The sequence below is a fragment of the Erigeron canadensis genome, chromosome 5 (assembly GCF_010389155.1).
Source record: "Erigeron canadensis isolate Cc75 chromosome 5, C_canadensis_v1, whole genome shotgun sequence".
Classification (NCBI taxonomy): domain Eukaryota; kingdom Viridiplantae; phylum Streptophyta; class Magnoliopsida; order Asterales; family Asteraceae; genus Erigeron; species Erigeron canadensis.
Window position 1 is genome coordinate 42,575,957 of NC_057765.1, and position 19,931 is coordinate 42,595,887.

The window sequence follows — 19,931 nt, forward strand, 5'->3', positions numbered from 1 at the left end:
TACACTCCAACTTCTCATTGTTACAACAAACACAAAAGCAACAATTAATGTATACGGCTAAGTTAAGAGAGTTGTGTCAAAAGACCCATTGGGCGCACCCGGTGTATATACCGATGAAAGACGGGCCTGATCATAAGCCGCGGTTCCAAGCTAGCGTTGTTGTCAATGGGTCGACTTTCGATTCAACATCTTGGTTCACGAAATGTAAGGCTGCTTACAATGATGTTGCAGAGATTGCATTCAATCATTTTCTTACTCGTTCTGGTATGTTCATTCATAATCTCATACCATGCATACTACTACTTGCATTGTTATTAATATATTATTATTTTTCTAAGTACGAAAATTTCCAAATTATATGAATTTTATTACTTGTTCAGTTTTTGTATCTTTATGCATGTATAATGTATTATGTTGGGATAAAATGTTCTGTATGCTTAGTTTTACATTTACAATGTTAAGATAAAATGTTCTGTTTGATTTTTAGGTTGGCCTATTAACCATGAAGTTGTGGGTTCAAGTCTAGTTACAAACAAATTATAAATGTTTCTGTGAATGATCATTAGCTGCCTTTCCAAAATAAAAAATTAAAAAGTTGTTTGATTTATAGTTAAAATTGATTGATTCAAGTTGGAGATATGTTTTTAGGAAAAAAAAAAAAAAGAAGAAAAAGTTACATTCACACAAAACATTATTTGCTTTTTGGACATATATGTACAGGTTAGATGGTAAAATACTTCAAAGCTTACATTTTGGTGGTGTAGTTAATTTTTTGGTGTAAATATCATCTCTTAGTAGAGATTAGCTTTTATCCTGATATATAAAATTTGATTATGCTAAAATTAAAAAAATACAGCACATGAAAAACATATAATCAGTTCTTGCTAACTACTTCAAAGTGATTATTATGAGAACAGTTTGGGAAGCAAACACCCTCTTTGAACTAGGGATGGCAAAAAAAAAAAGTAAAAAAGAAATGCGTACCCAATTGGTAGATACTCCATAATTATATCGTTTACTCGTATGTGTTAAGCATGCAATTCGCCATATGAATCAACTCTCTTTGTTAGTGTTCCAGATTTAATGAGTGATTATTGATGTTTAAGACTTTGTTCAACTTTTAAGTAAAAAAAACATTACAGTAAAATCTGAAAGGATAAAAGGTAATAGTACTAACTTGTTGATCATAACTATGTTCTGTTATTTTGTGGCTGTAGAAATTGCCATTGAAGCCATGAAGAAGAAGAAGAAGAAGAAGACTAAGAAACGGAAAATTTCCTTCATGGGCGAGACTTCAGATCCTAAAACAGGTATGCACTCGGTAGTTCTTCTAAGTTTCTGACTTGAAAACTTATCTGTTTTTGATTGATCAACAACCTGTTATTCCCTCTGCAACTTTCATCCAAGAAATGCTACAAGCATGACATTTTGCTTATTTGTTAGAGATTAAACTTGTAAAGACATGGTGTTTAAAGTAGTGTACGATCAAGAAACACATAATAATTAACATATTTAGAGTTTGTGAAACTTACTGATAATGATGGATCAATGGTTGTCTATGAATCCCTTTTTGTTTACCTAACTTATTAATTCTTTATAACTTATATTAATTAGTGAAAGAAGATGTACCCGATGCTCTTTTCAGTATTTCGTCTTCAAATCTCAACGCAGGTATGGAGTCCATTTTTAAATTTTCAAGTCTAACGAAAGCTAAGTGAGTCGATAATAAAACTGAAAAGTACCATAGATTAGTATATACATGCTTGGTGGTTTAAACCTATGACCTCCTGTTTATAAACTTAATGGATGCAATGAACAGTCTGGCATAACTTAGTTTACAGTTCTTGTTATAACTAGTGATTACATGAAAATATATCACATCCGGCTCTATTTTATATACTCTATACTCAAGGACTATAAGTCACCTATCCATTTTCTATTCTGCTTATGCGCAAAAAATCAAAATCCCCTGTTCTATGTATATTAGGAAATGTATTAATTTGATCAAACTCAATTTTGTTATGTTTATAAGCTTTTTCCATTCTGGTTTAGGTGACGTAGATGTGATCAATGAGTCTTGTTTGCCTGTTTTGTCATCTAAGACCGCCACACAAATTGCACCTTCTGATCACTCCGCCCTCTCCAACAACAAGCTTGTTCCAAAGAAGTCTATGGTGGATTACATGCTACGCAACAAGGCCATCAAGGACATGTCGGAGAGTAATTCAAAGGAGCCTGTGCACCGTTACATGCTACGCAAAAGAGGAAACACGTCCAAGGGAACTGTGGTGCTACCCATTGCCAAGAAAAAATAGACCTTTATTAGCTTTGGAAAAGACTGACCTAATTTACCAAGTATCTGTATTAGTCTAGTGTGTTAACGTATCACTCCCCTTTAAACCTTCTGAACCAAGTTCTACATATAGACATGCTGCATGTAACTCATATGCTTACTTGCTATGATAGATTTAGGTATGATATTATATTATTAGTTTTAGGTATTTATGACTTTAAACCTACTGAGTTGGGTATGACATTGGTTCTTTCTTTTCCCTTTTTGAATCTACTATTTCTTGCTAGGGTGAAGAAAGAAAAGGAAAATACCAAATATAGTAAATACATGTTTAGGATCAACTTACTGAAATTCCATATATCTACCATGAAATAACTGTAAATGATGATTTATATCAGATAATACTAGTTGAACATTGGAAGGAACCTAGTGCTAGACTTGGTATAATGGAAACTTGACATATGGATAATGTATGTTGCGTTGAACATGGTTAGAGTCGAAGGCAGGCGCTACATGAGATGGTTTAGATTTTAGAGTACATCAGTGCACCTAGTATTCAAAGTAATGCCATTTAAACAAATGTCCCGAAAACTTCCATATATCTGTTGAACATATGTACCCATTTTCTTTGTTACTGCTAGAGTGCTAGTTAAATTGGTGAAGACGGACACTCTAGAATCTAGATGCTTGTCGAATATCAACTTTACTGCTTTAAGCAACAAAAAGAGCAAAGGTTAATGTCTCATCATCAAATAGTATTATTTTATAATTTAATTTTTCATCATAGAATTAAGGGAAAACTATCTGTATGTAATTTGTGACCAGCTACTATTATATGAAAGAAACTTTAGTCTGATTCATTGTATGTAAATAACATGTTAAAACTAAATAAATCATTTAAACAAGCTGATGTGGAGGTCTCTCATTGGGCCATTTATCAAATGCCTAGTGGTGCCACGTTGATTTCTTACACGATTCGTTCAGTTTTAGCAGGTTACTTACATACAATGAACTCGACTAATGTTTCTGCCATACAATAGTAGCTGATAACAAGTTACACACACAGCACTGGGTGGGGGGAACAGAGCTTTCATTGCCTTCCAAACACAAGAATAACTTGAGACATCGTTTGAATGCTCATACCAAATTCCCACTTCCCCATTAAGGTAAGGTCTCCCTTATCCTCATATTTACATCCAAAATGTTAACGAAACTCGTACAACAAAGAGTACAATTGTTTTGGTAGAGACTAAAGAAGAAGAAAAAACCCAACTTCTGGGTCAAAAAGAGAACTGAACACTTCACAATTTACTTGAGGAAATTTTCCATATTTGCTGTTCTTTGGACCTATGCCTAGGCTTTTTTGGATTCCTGTAGCTTTTTCAGCCAAAGATATTTAACTGCCACAACTTTTGGTAACTGATCATGGGGAAGATCAGCCAGTGGCTGCAAAAATCACTTATATCTATCAAGTGGCTGTTCTCCACTTGGAATCATTTCTTGGAGTATACAAGGTACGGCTCTTGAGCTATAGTTAGCACATCAGGTCTATCTTCCTGGTTATATGTTAAGCATCGCCGGATAAATTCCTGAAAGAAAAAAAAGGTTTTAGATATACAACAGAAATGCTTGTAACACCCCTGGTTAGTTTAGCTGTTACTTTTAAGGAACCCATATTTATGACTTGGGTACTGATGATATGAGTACAAATAAAGAAAACCACAAGGAGAACATTGGTTGAAGAGCTAACCTTTGCTTCATTTGACACAGAAGGTCTTGAAGGAAATTCAACTTTTCGGGCTTTGATTATAGTATCTTCACGCAATATCCGTTCTTGTGTCTGATCATGCCCGAAAGGACGTCTTCCAAAAAGCATTTGGTATAATAAAATACCAGCTGACCACACATCAACCTATTCTCAAAAGAAAACAGCTCATTGCTTAAACTAAAAACAAGTTAAAAGCAGTCTACAAAATAATTAAGCTATATGCCCCCCTTCGGACATATCACGCGTAAAAAGGCCTAAAATTGACCATTTTTTTCACAATTGAAAAGACAAGTCGATATTTGTTAAATGGTAACTTAACTAGTGTGAATAGAATAAAGTCAAATCTGTACCACTTACCTTTGACGAAATAAGGGGAATCTTGTTTAACTCAAAGCATTCTGGTGGGAGGTACCTGAGCATGATAGAAAGAAATCATCAATTGGCTGCCAGCCTGCCACCATAAAACATCAGTAGAATGCATGCCTTAAGTGAAGTACAATCATCAAGTCAACAAATGTTGATTGAGCTAACTAGATCATAGTCTAAACCCTCTGTTCAGCTTGTACTTTTGCAATATACAATCCAGAATGTCAAAGAAACCATATAACAAAGAACTTCAAAAATTCATGCACAACTGAACTTTATATTGATATATAAGGGAAATTATAAAATAGTAATGATTATGATAAAGATATAAAGAAAAGAATTCATATCAACTTCAAATTTTCCAACTTCATTGCAAAGGAATAGCTTATAAACCAACTAATCGATGGCTCACCAATATGTTCCAGCTCCCTGGGATGTGAGCTCCATGCCTTGAGAACCGACATCGTCCTCCACAATCTTGCTAAGACCAAAATCAGTAACTTTTGCAACACCAAATTCATCAAATAGTACATTCCCAGGTTTCAAATCATAATGAATAATCCTCTGGTTTCTTTTGTTCAAGTATACAAGTCCTTGAAATATCTGAAAAATAATTATCCTAGCTTCTTTTTCTGGTAGTATGGGGGTTGCTTTAAGAACAGCATCGAGATCTTTCCCTGTATACAGAACAAAAATAAATTTACAAAAGTTGAATGAACCAAGCCATATTGCAAAAAATGTTTAAAAAATGCATACCACTGCAATACTCCAAAATCGTGCAAAAGGTATTTTGATCTATCTCAAAGATGTCCCATAGACGAACAATGTGATGGTGTATCAAGGTTTTATGGATATTATATTCTCGTATAGCATGACGTATGTAACTTTGCTTCTTATCCTCACTCCATTGGGCGTTTAAGCCATGAAGCTTACATGCCACATACCTATACTCCACCAAATCGAATGCCTGATAAAGATAAGAGAAGTGATATTAGTACCACTTATTTTGATAGATTTACCACAACTATGCATTGCTCATCTGTACAGTCAGCTGTAAAATGTATACATTGTGGTACATCCATCAAAAATAGTGGTACAAATATCACCTCCCGAAACTAAAGAAAAAGGTTGCTTCAAATCACTGTAGATGGGTTAACTTACAAGCTTGTAGATAAGCGCAACAAATGAGACAAAGCAAGAGATGACAAATTGGGAGGGTTGGTGATAAGTTTGTTAAATTTTAGTATCCAAACTTATATATAATAAGCGTACCAAAAACTATATTAAAACTAGTGATAATCTAACTTTCTGAATTATATTTTTAAGCTTTACATAATACAATAATCAAACTTTGACCTATCTGGTCCATTGGAGATTTTATAAAAACCCAAATTGATCATTCATAAGCAAATGAGTCAATATTGCCACCTCTACATTTTTTTAATAGTTGGTGGTTTGTTGGAATGTGTAGCAATTGAATTACCATCCAAGCAGACTAAAGAAAATCAAAAGCATAGGAAAAAGGGAAGAAAAAAGAAACCTTGTACACCTCACTGAATCCTCCTTTCCCGAGAAGGTTCAAGAGGGCATATCGATGGTTTAGGATCTGGTAATTATTAAAACGAGAACCATCCTCATCTCTAATACGTTTCATTTCACGTATGAGGCGTCCCTTCTCTAATTCATATCGATCTCGTTCACGCACATAGGATTCCTCTTCCTGTTATATAAAACAATGAAATGAACACTTCCAAAACTAAAAAACATAGATTATCTGCTAACCAATGGGGGAACTTACACGCTTGATGCTGGCTAGACGGGATTTGTAAATTTCATCCTGGATGATGATATCTTCTTCTGAAGCTCCCGATTCAGCATCGCTTCCATCACCCTTATCTTTAGAGATAGATTCAAGGATTTTAAACTTGGTTAGAGCAAATATTCAAATTTTCATGATCGATATAACAAATAATTGCCACTCATAATTATAAAAATATCCAACTAAATCCGATATAAGGTATGGGAAGATTGTTTACCTGGCTGTTTTTTCTTTAATGACTTCCGCTGCCTCTCAACAGCCTCCCTCAACTCTAGCAAATGCCTCTAGAAAGCAGAAAACGATTGTAATGTGAATGTCAAAATCCACTTATGTATTATTTGATGCTTAAAGCATTATGCAAGAGGTCGCAATTGCAATTCTCAATTCTGATAGGTGTTGAATGATCCGAAAGTGGTAGATACTTAGTGGATGTACAGAACATATGTGTATGTTTTGCATCCATATTCTCTTACATGGAATAAAATGTGAGTGGTTTCTTTGTTTTCAATAAATAGTATTGCAGGTGTTACCATTCTAACCATATATTACAATTAAGTTTGATAATGTCCTGATTTCAGGCAATAGTTAAGATAGTTGCAATTAAAACGCTTAATTTAGGGAGTGGTTGCAATAGATATTAATTGATTCCTCAGCTACAGCTTTAAGTTCATTTAGCAATACCACTTTCCATTCTGTTATGGTTGATTTCTCATAAACTTTGGTCTCTATGTTATTTCTCAGTCGGCGGTGGGAAAAGCTTATGTCCAAGCTTCTATCAGCACAAAGGAAGCATAAAATTTTAGAATGAGTATCAAAATAGAACACACCTGCCGAGCATTAAGATCTTTAATGGCTTGTCCATCTTCCCATGTCTCAGATATGACTGTTCCAGCTCTGCAGTTTGACAAAAAAAAAAAGAAGAAGAAAGAATTATATATCAGATGCATTCCCAAAATACGAAAAGTAGAAGATATGCAGCATGTTGTTAGTCGAGAGATAACAGGCAAAAATTGCGATTTCCAAACTGTATGTTGGTCAACAAATAAGTCAACAGCTATTTGCCAACAAAAATTCTAATTTACATACACTTGTAACAATGCCGGCTGACTAGGCTGCAAAGATATCACCGGATGCTTTACCTGATAACTCCGACATTGCCAAGCCTCAATGAATCATGTCGTACTTTCATTCTTGCTTCTTGTCGCTCAGCTTTAGACACAGATATCAGCAGATCAGATATTACTTTCAGTCTCTGCGATAGAAAGAAGTTTAATGAACTTATTAGCAGAGTAATGAAAGGCATGTTCCTGTGGCAGTGCTACTTAATAAAAGTGAAAATACATCATACTGAAACTCACCTTTGGTTTAACCTGCTGTTCATTACTTTTTACCTCCTTAAGTTCCTGTACAAGAGAATAAAAGATGAATAGTGATGCTAAATTACTATATGGTTTCCGAATAGTTAATTAAGAAGCTGACAGCAACTAAACCTTTTCCAACTGTTGGCATAGATGTTGATATTCTGAGGCCTCTTGGCGTGCTTTACGTAAGTCATCCTCTAGGGTTGTTATCTTGGCGCGCAAGGATGTGATTTCCTCCTACATTGTTTATGATAAAGAATACTTAGGTGCGAAGAAGAATTATAGACGATAGTAAAAACAAAAAGCATGCTACTGCCTATAGTAAAAATTTAAAATATACAACTCATTTAGCCAGCAGTTAAGGGGCACTAATTTTTCCACTAAATAGTCCACATATTCATCCATTGAAAATATAACTCACTAGTCAAAAATCTTAAATAACATCGCTACTAATTCAACAACCTTCACACAAGAATAAAAATTGGCTTAATTTTTGCCCAGGAGATGATTAATCCACATAGATTTAAAAAATGGTTAATCTATACTTATACCTTATAGTTTATTTGGGGGTGTCTTGATTTCTGAAAATTTAAAGTTTCCTTCTTTACCTTATCATTTAATGTGTAAATTATTTATATACTAATTTAAATAATCATTTCTGTTTTTAAACATTCTATCAATAATAGGAAACACACTGCACAGGTAGACCTCTAGTTAAACATAAGACGTGCGTCTAGACAGGATGTAATTAAGAAAAAATACCTCTAACAAAGCACATTCATTTTGTCCAAAGTGTTCCTTCAGCTTGCTACTCTCCTGCAGTATTTTGAAGGGAGGGAGCGTCATTGACCAATCAAACAGAAAGGGAAAAGATCTAGAAGATATAAAAATAAGAATGACTAAGCACAATAAAACTAAAAAACTCAACGTGAATGGAGTTCTCAGTACTCTCCACCAACAACAAAAGTAACGCTGCAATCAATCCTATCATATCATAAATTTCTAAAGCATTTTAAACCATCATGGCTCAAAAACGTGATAAGTTAAATAGTTTATATGTTCACCATGCAAGTGTTAGTGAACTGTTACTCGTCTAACGTTTTATTATTGTCTCTTCTCAAATTTAAGTTCATTTCAAAAGGAAAAACAAAACTGTCAGATTAAGTTCAAAGATCATAAGAATTCATAACCATATACAACTGTTAAAGAACCCATTGAATCCTTACATGGAAAAGGCAAGAAGGGAGATAAATTTAACAGAATCATTTCAAATGTTCTCAATGTGATATACATGGATCTATTCATCTACTATTTCATTTCTTAGGGTACTGAAATAGTAGAAGTTATACTCCAGTTAGGTACCTGTTCTGTACTTTCAATGGCTTATCAAAATAATAACAATCTTTGGCCAGTAAACATCCTTGATTTCCAACTTATGCAAGATTAAGAGAAAAAAAAAGAGCACTCATCACCTTAAAATATCGTACGTATTATGAATTGGTATTTCTAACGTGGCCCTCTAAATATCTACAAAGTGGTTAGAACTTAGAACATATTATTTTTGTTGACAGTTTCCTAATGGAACTCAAACTCTACGTATTGTCAAAAAGACTTTTAACCACATGCACAGCATTGTGTCTGTCATTGATCTTTCTGAAGTATAGTATACAACCAAGCTTTAGGTTATCTTTTGGATTAGTCCTTTCCTTGCTAATCAAAAGGTTCCACATAAAACATAAACATAAAAATGAATTAACAAAAATGCCACCTAGACTTTCATTGTGATTGTAACAGGTGAGATGTGAAAAGTTTTGACACTTAATCTATCTAACAACCATTAAAAGGTACAAGTATACACAAACAGATAAGTAAAACACTAGATGGGATTAACAAAAATTATGTCCTTATTCATGGTTATCTTCTGTCAACAAACAAAAATGATGCACTTGCTAATGGCTATGCATTCTTGGATTACAATATATTAACGGAAACTAACTAGCTTTGGTGGTAAAGCTCTTAGAGCTTTTACAAGCAAAATCCAAGAACAGTACACAAAAAAGATACCTTCTGATGTGAGTTCTCGAGAAGGCCATTTGTGGCCGAGTTCTGTATTCTTGTCTGATCATTAACTACGGAAGCACGTCCTCTGGCTGGAGTAGAATTTCCCTTACTACGGATTTTTCTTCTATTTACATCTGAGCTGCTCTTAACCTCCACAGTTTCTGCAACCTTTTGCCTCACATCTGCCACTACCTAGATTTTTCAACAAGACAACAATAATGAATACCGAAACCGAATACATTTTGAAACCAATAGTAGGAGGATAAGGTTGCTTACAGGCGAAAAAAATAACATAAAGTTTAAGATATAATGTAATTGGACCGAGGGAAAGAAGTTTTGCATCACATAGATTGGTCACAAATTATTATAATAACAAATCAACCTTAGCTTGGTCAGATGCAGTTGAGTCAGCATCATCAGCGAGCTTTCTACGCTTCTGAAAGTTAGGTTGTATGAGAAACTCTCCCCCATTCTGAGAAAAAAAAATAATAATACATAAACAGAAGATTAGCTGACCGGTATGCTTATGATGTTCAAAAGAAAAGGCTTTCAAGAAGTCATTTCACATAAGAATAACTAGTCATTTTCCACTCCTATGAGGTTCACCTCTTAATGTTTGGTTTCTTTGTGACGGTGTAATTCATATTTAGCAGTAGTATCGAATTTCCAATGTTTTCAATTTTGTATAATATATATCACTTCTATTTCCTAAACTATTCATGCTTGGATATACTAGTATAAGAATTACATAAGAGAGGATTAAATGTGTACTTAGCATCTCTTGTAAACTTGTGGAGCTAGCTAGAAACATGCCCTGTACAACCCTATATGCTTAAAACCTTTTAATGCTCGTGTTTTTATCGTTAACACGTTGATCTGACAATTATCTAACTGAGCTTATTATTGCACCGAAGGGGAAATATTATTCTCAAATAATATCACATAAGAAGCCCCAAAAGCAAACGGCATAACTTTTTAGTTAAACTAAAAATATGCCAACCCCCCTAATTATACAACAATCGGAAATTCTAGCGCAAATACGTTAAATGCACTTGTTATGCTTAATTCCTCTAAAATTAAACTAGGGCTTCTAAAACTCGCACCCTAAAAACGCCTAAATGTATCAATAATCTAAAATTTGAGCTAAAAAACACATCAACATTGCTTCTAATACGATTCATTAACCTACATTGTTCTAAAATCACAAGCAGATATCATATAATAACTATATATATATGTGTGTGTGTGTGTGTGTGTGCTTGAGGAAAATAAAAGTATAGAGGATTTATTACAGAATCATCCTCTTCGGAATCGCTAGAATCTAACGACTCGGTGAAAACGGAAGCAGCGCCATTAGGTCCAAACTTAGCAGTGGCAACAGCAGAAGACGCGGAAACCGGCGTTGTTTTACCGACCATTCGAGCTTCAAGTTTGGCAATTTTGGATGGCAGTGATTGATCGGATTGATTTGATGAGTTTGATGTAAAGTGTAGTAGAACGTCTTCTGACATTTTTATTATTTTATTATTATATATCTTTGTATAATTTAGAATGATCGCATGTCAGAAAATAAGGGTTTCTGACAAGGATCGAAGGGAATGGAGGGAGTGTTTTTATTTGTGATGAATTTTAGGGTTTTTGTTTTGTTTTGAATTTTGAAAGAAAAAGAAGTGAGTTTTGGTTGGGGGTGTTGATGGAAGGAGGGAGAGGTCAGAATAGGTCGGAAATGAATCTTGAAAGGGGTCAATGGTTTGTTTAAGATGGTGAATGTTGTGACTTGTGAGGGTGCGTATTGAGTAAGCTATAGGATTGGTCCTTGAGGTTTGACTTACATTATAATTTTAGCTTTTAAGTTTTAACATTTCAAAACTATATACATAATGTCTTACTTTTGAAAGGCAAAATTATAAACTTTTATACTGCGTTCTTAACTTAAGATATAGAATAATAAAAGAGAAGATATGGAAGAGAGTTGATATATGAACAATTCTCAATTTTTACTGATATCGGATGTAGAAGTTTCAAATCGTACACAACCAATCCTTTTTTTCCTGATATCGGATGTAGAATATCAATAGCATTATGAACTAAAAGCATCAGACTCAATGAACTCATGAGTATATCATTTATAGTATATAATAAAACGACGATCAAGAAAAATTTCATACTGTAAAAAATAATTTTAAAAAATAAATCAAAATATTTAATCACAAACAATAACTACCGAATACCAAGACACCATTTCAACATTTGTTTCATTTAGGTAATAAAAGTGAAACATGATATTCTTTTTAAGTTTTCATTTGATCTGTAAAATGACTGAAATAATAAAAGGATGTGACATAATCTATAAAAACGGGTTAGTTTGGATTGATCTTAAACATTTTTTCTGCAAAAGAAACAAATCAATAACACAAAATAATATAAAAACTCTTTTAAATATGTATTACCAAAAAGAGGAACCCAATGGCAATAAGGAATGATTATAAATAACTTATCTATCTTTGATATTAATTATGTCTTAACCTCGTTACATAAGCTCATAGGCAAAATGATTTCCTTTTAATATCGACTCATAGATATCTCCGTTAAGTATGAAGTTAGTCTAATTAAAAATAAAATATAGAAAAATATAATTATAAAATATTAAAATAAAAAATTATTAATTGATTTGATATCTCCATAATTTTGTAAATGAGCAACTGAATAAAAAATTAAAAGATATAAATTATTATCTCATATAATTTGATATTTTATTAGATTTCATACTAAAAATCAGTAATCAAAAACATAATTGTTTAAGTTATATTTGATCAATACTAACATTTACTAATATGATGACGATATGAACAATGAAAACTTCAAATACAAAAATTCTCTCACCAGTCAAATACATTTGAGAATATGCAACAATACCCAAATTAGTAAAATCAAATCCATTTATCTCTTAAGTTAAACTTAATTATGTCATTCCATATCAGAAATATGAGATAAAGCTTATTCATTAATTAATTTTTTCAAAGATCTTAACTCTCTATATTTGTCAATATAAACAATCAAAATGACATTAAATGAAAATACAGTAATATATGCACTTTTGCTATATTGATGATGTATTTCTCCATTATAAATTTACATTCGAGAAAAATTAAATAACTCTATGATTTAATAGAAGAATCGTTGATTTAATAAAGTTGGGAAACTTGGGGTCGTCATCACTTATTGATGTATGTGTTCATCGAATAATTATTTTTTTATTTAAGAGATGGTATTTCAGTGTATTGTGCGGGTATACTGGTAATTTAAAAAAACGATACAACTATTATACTATTGTCTCATTGATAAATTAAAAGTTATATAATTTTAAGTTGACGAGCCACCTTGTTTAGCTAATCCCTAACTCAAACCCCTAGAAAATAAATTCGTTAGCTGGTTTGCAAGTCTACAAATCTTAACGTTGCTCCAATTTGACCTAGCTGGCGAACGATTCGCTGATTTCAAGTTGTGTCGAGATTATCGACACATACACAAAATACAAGGGCCAACCCTGGTAACTCCACTTCCCACAGGGTTTATCTAAAAACTTTTTACATCCAAACTACTAAAATCCCAATACCTCCGTTCGCCAAATATTAATCATCTATCTATATTCATCGGGTACCCGAAAACCCAACCAAAATCGCTGGAAACCCGATTATCACAGTCACTATAGAAATAAATAAATAATCAATTAAAAATTAGAAAAATTTGTGTGAGCAAATTGAAATACGATGGGAGAAGCCAATAATACATCAATCGAGGACGATTTGCTTCTTAAATCCTTCTACGCCGAAGTCAGCGAAGTTGAACGTGATAATGAAGTCGTCAGGTATCCTATCTTTCTTTAATTTTAATTTTATTTTTATTATTGCCCTAAATTAATTGAAAATTGATTTAAATTATTCATATTAGTTAGAGATAATAAATAATTCTAAGTATAAATAACTGGACACATATACTTATAAGATTCTAATTATTGTTATTATTACTCGTATTATCTAATTATTATCATATATTCTGGAATAATGATTCTATATATATAACAGGATTCTATCGTGCTTTAAGCTAAATGCGTTTGAGTATCTTAATCTACCGTTCGATTCTGCCCCGGAAGATGTGAAAAAGCAATATCGTAAGGTAATATCGTTATCCTTGTTGCGTGTATCGAATTATCGATTAGCATTTTTAATTTTTCGAGTTTGATCGACATGTTCTAATGTTGATACACAGTTATCCTTGCTGGTCCATCCTGATAAGTGTAAACATCCCATGGCGAAGGAAGCTTTTTCGGGTATGTAAAGTATCGTTTAACGTTAAGAGCCTCTGCATTTTCTTACTAGTGTTTTTTGTTTTGGTGTGAGAAGATTTTGGGTTATTGACAATACATATAGCTGACTGATTTTTTTATTTATTCATTATCATTATGCAATATATCTGGTTGTGAAAACTTAAAGTTACCAGTGGTTAGAGCTTCTGCCTTTTCAACCTAGAAGTTGGAGAATCGATATTTTCTGATGTAAATGTATGGTTTTGATTATTGATGTGATTTACATAAATTGGTTAAATAAACAGAGGGTCTAAAGGTTATAGCTAAGTACAATTTCACAGTTCATTGTAATAAACATCGAAAATCAGATTATTAAAAGTTTCTGATGCTTACATATCTCTGCAAAAGCTTACAAGGTTCTTAGGCCATGAGTTTTATTTTCAGTTGAAGGATGAAAAGTCAAACTTTGCTCTTCCGGTCGAAGTTACTTCGTATTGAGGCCATTAAAATTCACGACGATTTGATATGGGTTTACTGACTATGTGTTAGCATTTTGTTATTCTTTTTATGGTGTTATACATTTTAGAATTGCTTGTTATCATATCATTCACTGCTATAACAAACTGTGACGCTATTTTATGCAGCACTAGCAAAAGCCCAGCAGCTATTGCTCGATCCACAAGAAAGGGAGTATCTTGTAAACCAAATTAATGCAGCAAGAGGTTTGCACAAAAGCTAAATTATGTTTCTACTGTAGTAGCTCATTTCTGTATCTTATGATTACGTGACTCGTACTTAGTGTGTTCATGTATCATATTTGGTAATATGCTATTCTCATCTCAGACCGTATTACAACCGATATATATATATATATTCTGTGGTACTTTCTGTCATTAAGTTTTGAGGTCTAAAGAGTTATTTTTACTACATTTAGAACTAGAAAGCTTCATTGTAGTGAATAGGAATAAGGAGCGTTGTCGCGTGGAGTCTTAGAGTTTTCATAAGCTTGGTGGTCGTGGTGGAAGGATCTAGTCGAAACTTGAAAGTGTCTTGTGAGGCACATCATGTGCCTTTGTGGGTTTGGCGTATTGTGCAGTACATCTTTTACGTTGTCATTTAAAGCCACCATGTTTTGACGTTTTGTTTTACATAACATAATTGATAAAACATGTAATATGGATACCATTTGATGAATTGATACTGGATTTACGTATGAAACTTGGAACGTTACTAGATATTTTGATACTGAATTTTTTAAAGACTTGAAATACTGGAAGCAGTAGCATGCAGACAGATGTGTGTGCAAAAGTTGTTGTGTAAGTTAATACTGGAATACCTGGCCGAATTTGAAGTATGCATACTAGAGTCATAAGTCATTATTACAGATAAAGAAGATAACCATTAAAAATGGTAGACTAAACTGGATGCCGGAACTTTATTGGACCCTCATTCTGTACAACTTGAAAAGTAGTTAGAGCTCTAGAAAATTTGAATGCAGATTATGGATTCTATATCTTTATGGAGTTCATACAATCACCCTTGGGCTTTCACAGAAACTGGGATAGTCTTGACTGCTGGATACTAGATTGCATGTAGCAGTGTTGATTTCATAAATTAATGACTTGGTTCATGTTCGAGTATAGAAATGTATTGTGATGATAACTTTTTATGTCATACTGATATTCTTACTATGTTTGCTCCATATTATTTTGCTGTTCATTTAGTACGATAGTTTGAAATCTACTTAATCGTCTGCAGAGGAACTGCGGGCAATGAGGAAAAAGGAACTGAAGAAAGACATCGCATCTAAGCTGAAGTCACAAGTCGATGAGGTAAAACATACTTCTTTTTTGCATTTTAGGAACACTAATGATAATCCGAGAAAGAAGCAGTATTTTGTCACTTTTATGGCTAAGGTGCTTTTCGTTCATTCATGTTCGTGGTACACTTTTTATTCCAGGAAGCTGTATTCTTTTTGACATTTATCTGTAGATTAATTTCCTGAGTTTTGCTGTAAACCCTTGTGAAATTTGATATGGGCCGAATTTATTAGTTTTTTGTTCAGGTATACTAACAGTGACATTAGTAAGTTGGTAGATATAGGTTTACTAGTCTTGATTATCTACTACACTCCATATCTAAATGCTAATTATCAAATCCCAGAGTGTATCTTACTGTATTTAAACTTTTGAACTTATGCGAATTTTACACTCCATTATTCTTTTTGTATGTTGCTAGGATAGTGATATTGTGATACGAGTTCACGGGGTGTTTTCTCCATGTGTATGCATCTCGGAATCTATATAAAAACCTTTAAAACGAAAGATGTATTGTATAGTTTTACTAAATAAAAATTGGGAGACACGTACTACGTGTGAAACCTTACAACGTGTATACCTTTTGTGTTTTTTATTAGAAATGAAATACGTTATATGATTTGATATTGTTGACATGTAAGCTCTTTTATTTTAAAAAAGAGAAATGGAATATTTTTGGGATCAATCAAGTAGTATAAGATAACTCTACTAAAACTCAAACGTCTTTTGTGTTGCTTTCTTTACCAGTTATGGTTTATCTTTTATATAACAAAACTGGATTATTCCATATTTTGGATTACTTTAGTAGAAGTGTAAGTGCACTACTCTACATTAAGTTTGTGTTTCACCTTCAAGTTTATTTCTTTAGACAGTTGGACTTAAGTTACCCGTTGTGATTCTTCATTCTTTCCCTGGTTCCTTTCAGCATGGTGTGGTGCCGTGCTCCTTTATTTCCTTCATTTTTTCCCCTTCTTTTATCCAAGAACACCTTACTTCTTACTCTGCTTGTTACTATGATCTTACTACTTTCTGCAAATACATATTGTGATCCAGTTTTTCTGGTTACAACTTATTCAAATTTGAGTTAATTTCTTGTCATCCTCTGTTAATCTAATTATCTATACTTATATATAAAGCATTTCCATTACCCTTCTAGAAATTTTTAAGACTTCAATTGTAAGTTAAAGACAAAATTTTAAGTCATCCATTTTTATACTCATAGATCAAGACCATTCATCAAAACCATTCATTTTCAAGGACACTATGGTCATAACAAAAATGTACAAAATAAAAGACAAAAGGACAATATACAAAGGATATTGGACCATCCATTTACACATTCCTCTTTCCCCCTTACATTTTTCTCTATCACACGTCTAGCAATGCATCTCATATATCTCTCTTACTGTTCTGTAAAACAGCAATACGGTATTGAAAATCATAAAAAACTGATTACGAACAAGAAACTATTTGTTTCCGCCTCATTGTGCGGGTACCATGCTAGTATTCTTTGAAAGACAGCATCATGACTTTCTGAACTCGTTTCAACATCACTGCTATCTTAATGGAATTTTCCTGCAGAGTATGATATCATTCTTGTTCTTTGAGTTCCTTGCAGGGAAAATATGAGCAAGAATATGAAAAGTCAGATGAATATCAGCTTCAGCTAAAATTGAAGGTTCGGAAAATACTAACCGATCAAGAGTGGCGAAGGAGAAAAATGCAGATGAGAGTATGTTTGAAGATAACTTATTTTATTATATTTAATCTGTTTATACAATTATACCTAAGTGAATACAACACAAGATTCTCTAGTTTATGATTCTGACCTTCTTCCCGTGGTTTTTGTGTAGATTTCCGAAGAGGAAGGTAGATTAAAGAAGGACGAGGAAGAATCTAAAGAGAATTGGAAGCGGAAGCGTGAACATGAGGAGCAGTGGGAAGGAACTAGGGAAAACAGGGTTTGTATTCTTTCTCTATACTGTACTGTTAAAATGATGATCTACCTATGAACATCTTTAATGACAAGCCCTCAACCCATGCAGTAAGTTTGAAACTGACATTGTTTTTGTTGATTTAATCACATTAATGGCCTCTGTGTGTTACCAAAAATAATATAGTTTTAGTCCTTAGTTTGAACTCCTTCACACTCCATCCCTGACATGCTACTAATTACATGAATGTTCTCCCGCCAACCTAGAATAAATAAACTACCCTGGTGATTTGAAAACAAAATAAAACTTCAATTAGCTTTGTCATTTATATAGTTATATTTCTCATGTTATTTCGCCCGTTTTTATAATCACTATTATAACATAATAAAAACAGTCCCTAAAATTGCCTGCCGCCACCTAAGCAGCCACTCCAATTTTAAAAAATAATAAATATAGTTCTCATGAAATTAGTGCCAAGGAGATTTCTTGAAATGTATATTGTTTCATACTCAAATTTGTATCATTTTACATTCGACACACAGCTACATGAGTTTGTATTGATTCTGATCTCCCTGAGCCGACTTTCTATGTTAATCAGGTTTCTAGCTGGAGAGATTTTATGAAAGGGGGAAAGAAGGTATGATAATCATCTTGATTTTTCTTCCGTGTCTGTTTTGTTTTTTTTGGAAAATCCTAGCGGTGGAAGAATGGATTATTCGGGTAATGGGCTAAATGATTGGTTTATTAGTAATCCAATTTTTAAAATTAAATGATTTAGGAGGTTTTATGCATTAGAAGTATATTTTGAGCGGAGTTCGACCCTTTACACTCATTTGACTTTGTTAAAGATATAACAAAAGCTGAATCAGAGTGCAAATATAAGTAAGCGGATCGAAATCGTCACTTTTGGAATTAACTAAGTAGACTAGTAGAGTACAAATGGCTGATCACTGATGGATGCTGGATTGGTTAATCATGTGTGTAAATATAAGTAAGCAGATCGAAATCGTCACTTTTGGAATTAAGTAGACTAGTAGAGTACAAATGGCTGATCACTGATGGATGCTGGATTGGTTAATCATGTGTGTAGGTGAAGAAAGGCGAACTACGACCACCAAAGCTGAAAACAGAAGATCCCAACAAGTCGTATGTTCAAAGGCCTGTGAAGCGAGGTTAGGCGTGATTACAAATGATGTTATCTACTTAAGTATGTAACTTGAAAGAATCATCTAGTGGTTGAATACGATAACCTTGTAATTTCTTATTGTCATTTGTAACCCAGTATAAGAGCATTGTATATTGCATTTTATGCCTTCATAGTTACATTCCAATATTCCATCTACATTAGAACTTTTTACCTTTATTTCAAACTTCTTGATGTTTAATGCAAAGGGCAACTCCCCTTCTTTTAATCCCAACATATATGAATTGAAAAATGATAAATATGTCTAAATATAGACATATGCCAATGAATGTTTGACATTAGGTATATCCGTGTATGTCTTTTTCGATCTTGATCTTTGAAACTGTAATACATGTAGTCGATGTTGTATCATTGCTCTTACATGCAATAGGTGGTCTAATTGTTAGAGAAGAGAATGTTGCAAGTTGTTGATCCCACCGAGTATTAGATGCCAAATGAACATTAGTTGCTAGCAGCCCCCTTTACACCTGAAGTTTGACGGCAAATCATTTTACAAATCACAACCATCTTGAGTGTCATTTGTTGTCACGAAAGAAGTTGGTGTTCTTGAAATAAGTTATAGGGATAAATGCAGAAAATAGAAAGGACCTTTCACACAATTCACGATATTAGCAGTGACCTTTAAAACTTCACGTTATTAGAAACGACCTTTCATATATTCACGTATACAGCAACATTTGCCACGCGTCGCCTGTGACGTGGAAAATTTTAATGACGTGGCGAAAATTTACTGACGTGGAATATCATTATTATTTTTAATCCCTGAATTCGTTTTCCAGATCATTTCCCACCAAAACAAATCGTTTCCCCCCAACTATAAAATCCCCAAATCGATCCCAAAAACCAAATTAGGTTTTTTCTTACCCAAATCGATTACGGGTCATGTCTTCCTCCTCATCAGCATCGATCAAATTAGGGCTCCATGGAAGAAATCAAAATAGGGCTTCATCTTCACAACATCAATATTGTGAGTGTAACCCTCCGCTCCTAACAAAAGAGTGG

General features: G+C 33.3%; 2 protein-coding genes across 2 annotated transcripts; one reads left to right on the top strand and one right to left on the bottom strand.

The window, feature by feature from the left end:
* Positions 1-3,291: 3,291 nt before the first annotated feature.
* LOC122600880 (serine/threonine-protein kinase TOUSLED-like) lies at positions 3,292-11,403 on the bottom strand. The gene is made up of 16 exons (XM_043773656.1): positions 10,961-11,403; positions 10,051-10,140; positions 9,672-9,860; positions 8,370-8,423; positions 7,737-7,844; positions 7,605-7,649; positions 7,386-7,498; positions 7,074-7,140; positions 6,464-6,530; positions 6,226-6,323; positions 5,968-6,147; positions 5,184-5,394; positions 4,840-5,104; positions 4,419-4,473; positions 4,044-4,205; positions 3,292-3,882 (listed from the first exon to the last, which is right to left on the bottom strand). The coding sequence occupies exons 1-16, from the start codon at positions 11,177-11,179 to the stop codon at positions 3,787-3,789; spliced, it is 2,019 nt and encodes a 672-aa protein (XP_043629591.1). The 5' UTR covers positions 11,180-11,403; the 3' UTR covers positions 3,292-3,786.
* Positions 11,404-13,296: 1,893 nt separating this feature from the next.
* LOC122600488 (J domain-containing protein spf31) lies at positions 13,297-19,067 on the top strand. The gene is made up of 9 exons (XM_043773210.1): positions 13,297-13,536; positions 13,754-13,844; positions 13,938-13,998; positions 14,619-14,696; positions 15,733-15,806; positions 17,410-17,523; positions 17,645-17,752; positions 18,324-18,362; positions 18,816-19,067. The coding sequence occupies exons 1-9, from the start codon at positions 13,439-13,441 to the stop codon at positions 18,900-18,902; spliced, it is 750 nt and encodes a 249-aa protein (XP_043629145.1). The 5' UTR covers positions 13,297-13,438; the 3' UTR covers positions 18,903-19,067.
* Positions 19,068-19,931: the final 864 nt, after the last annotated feature.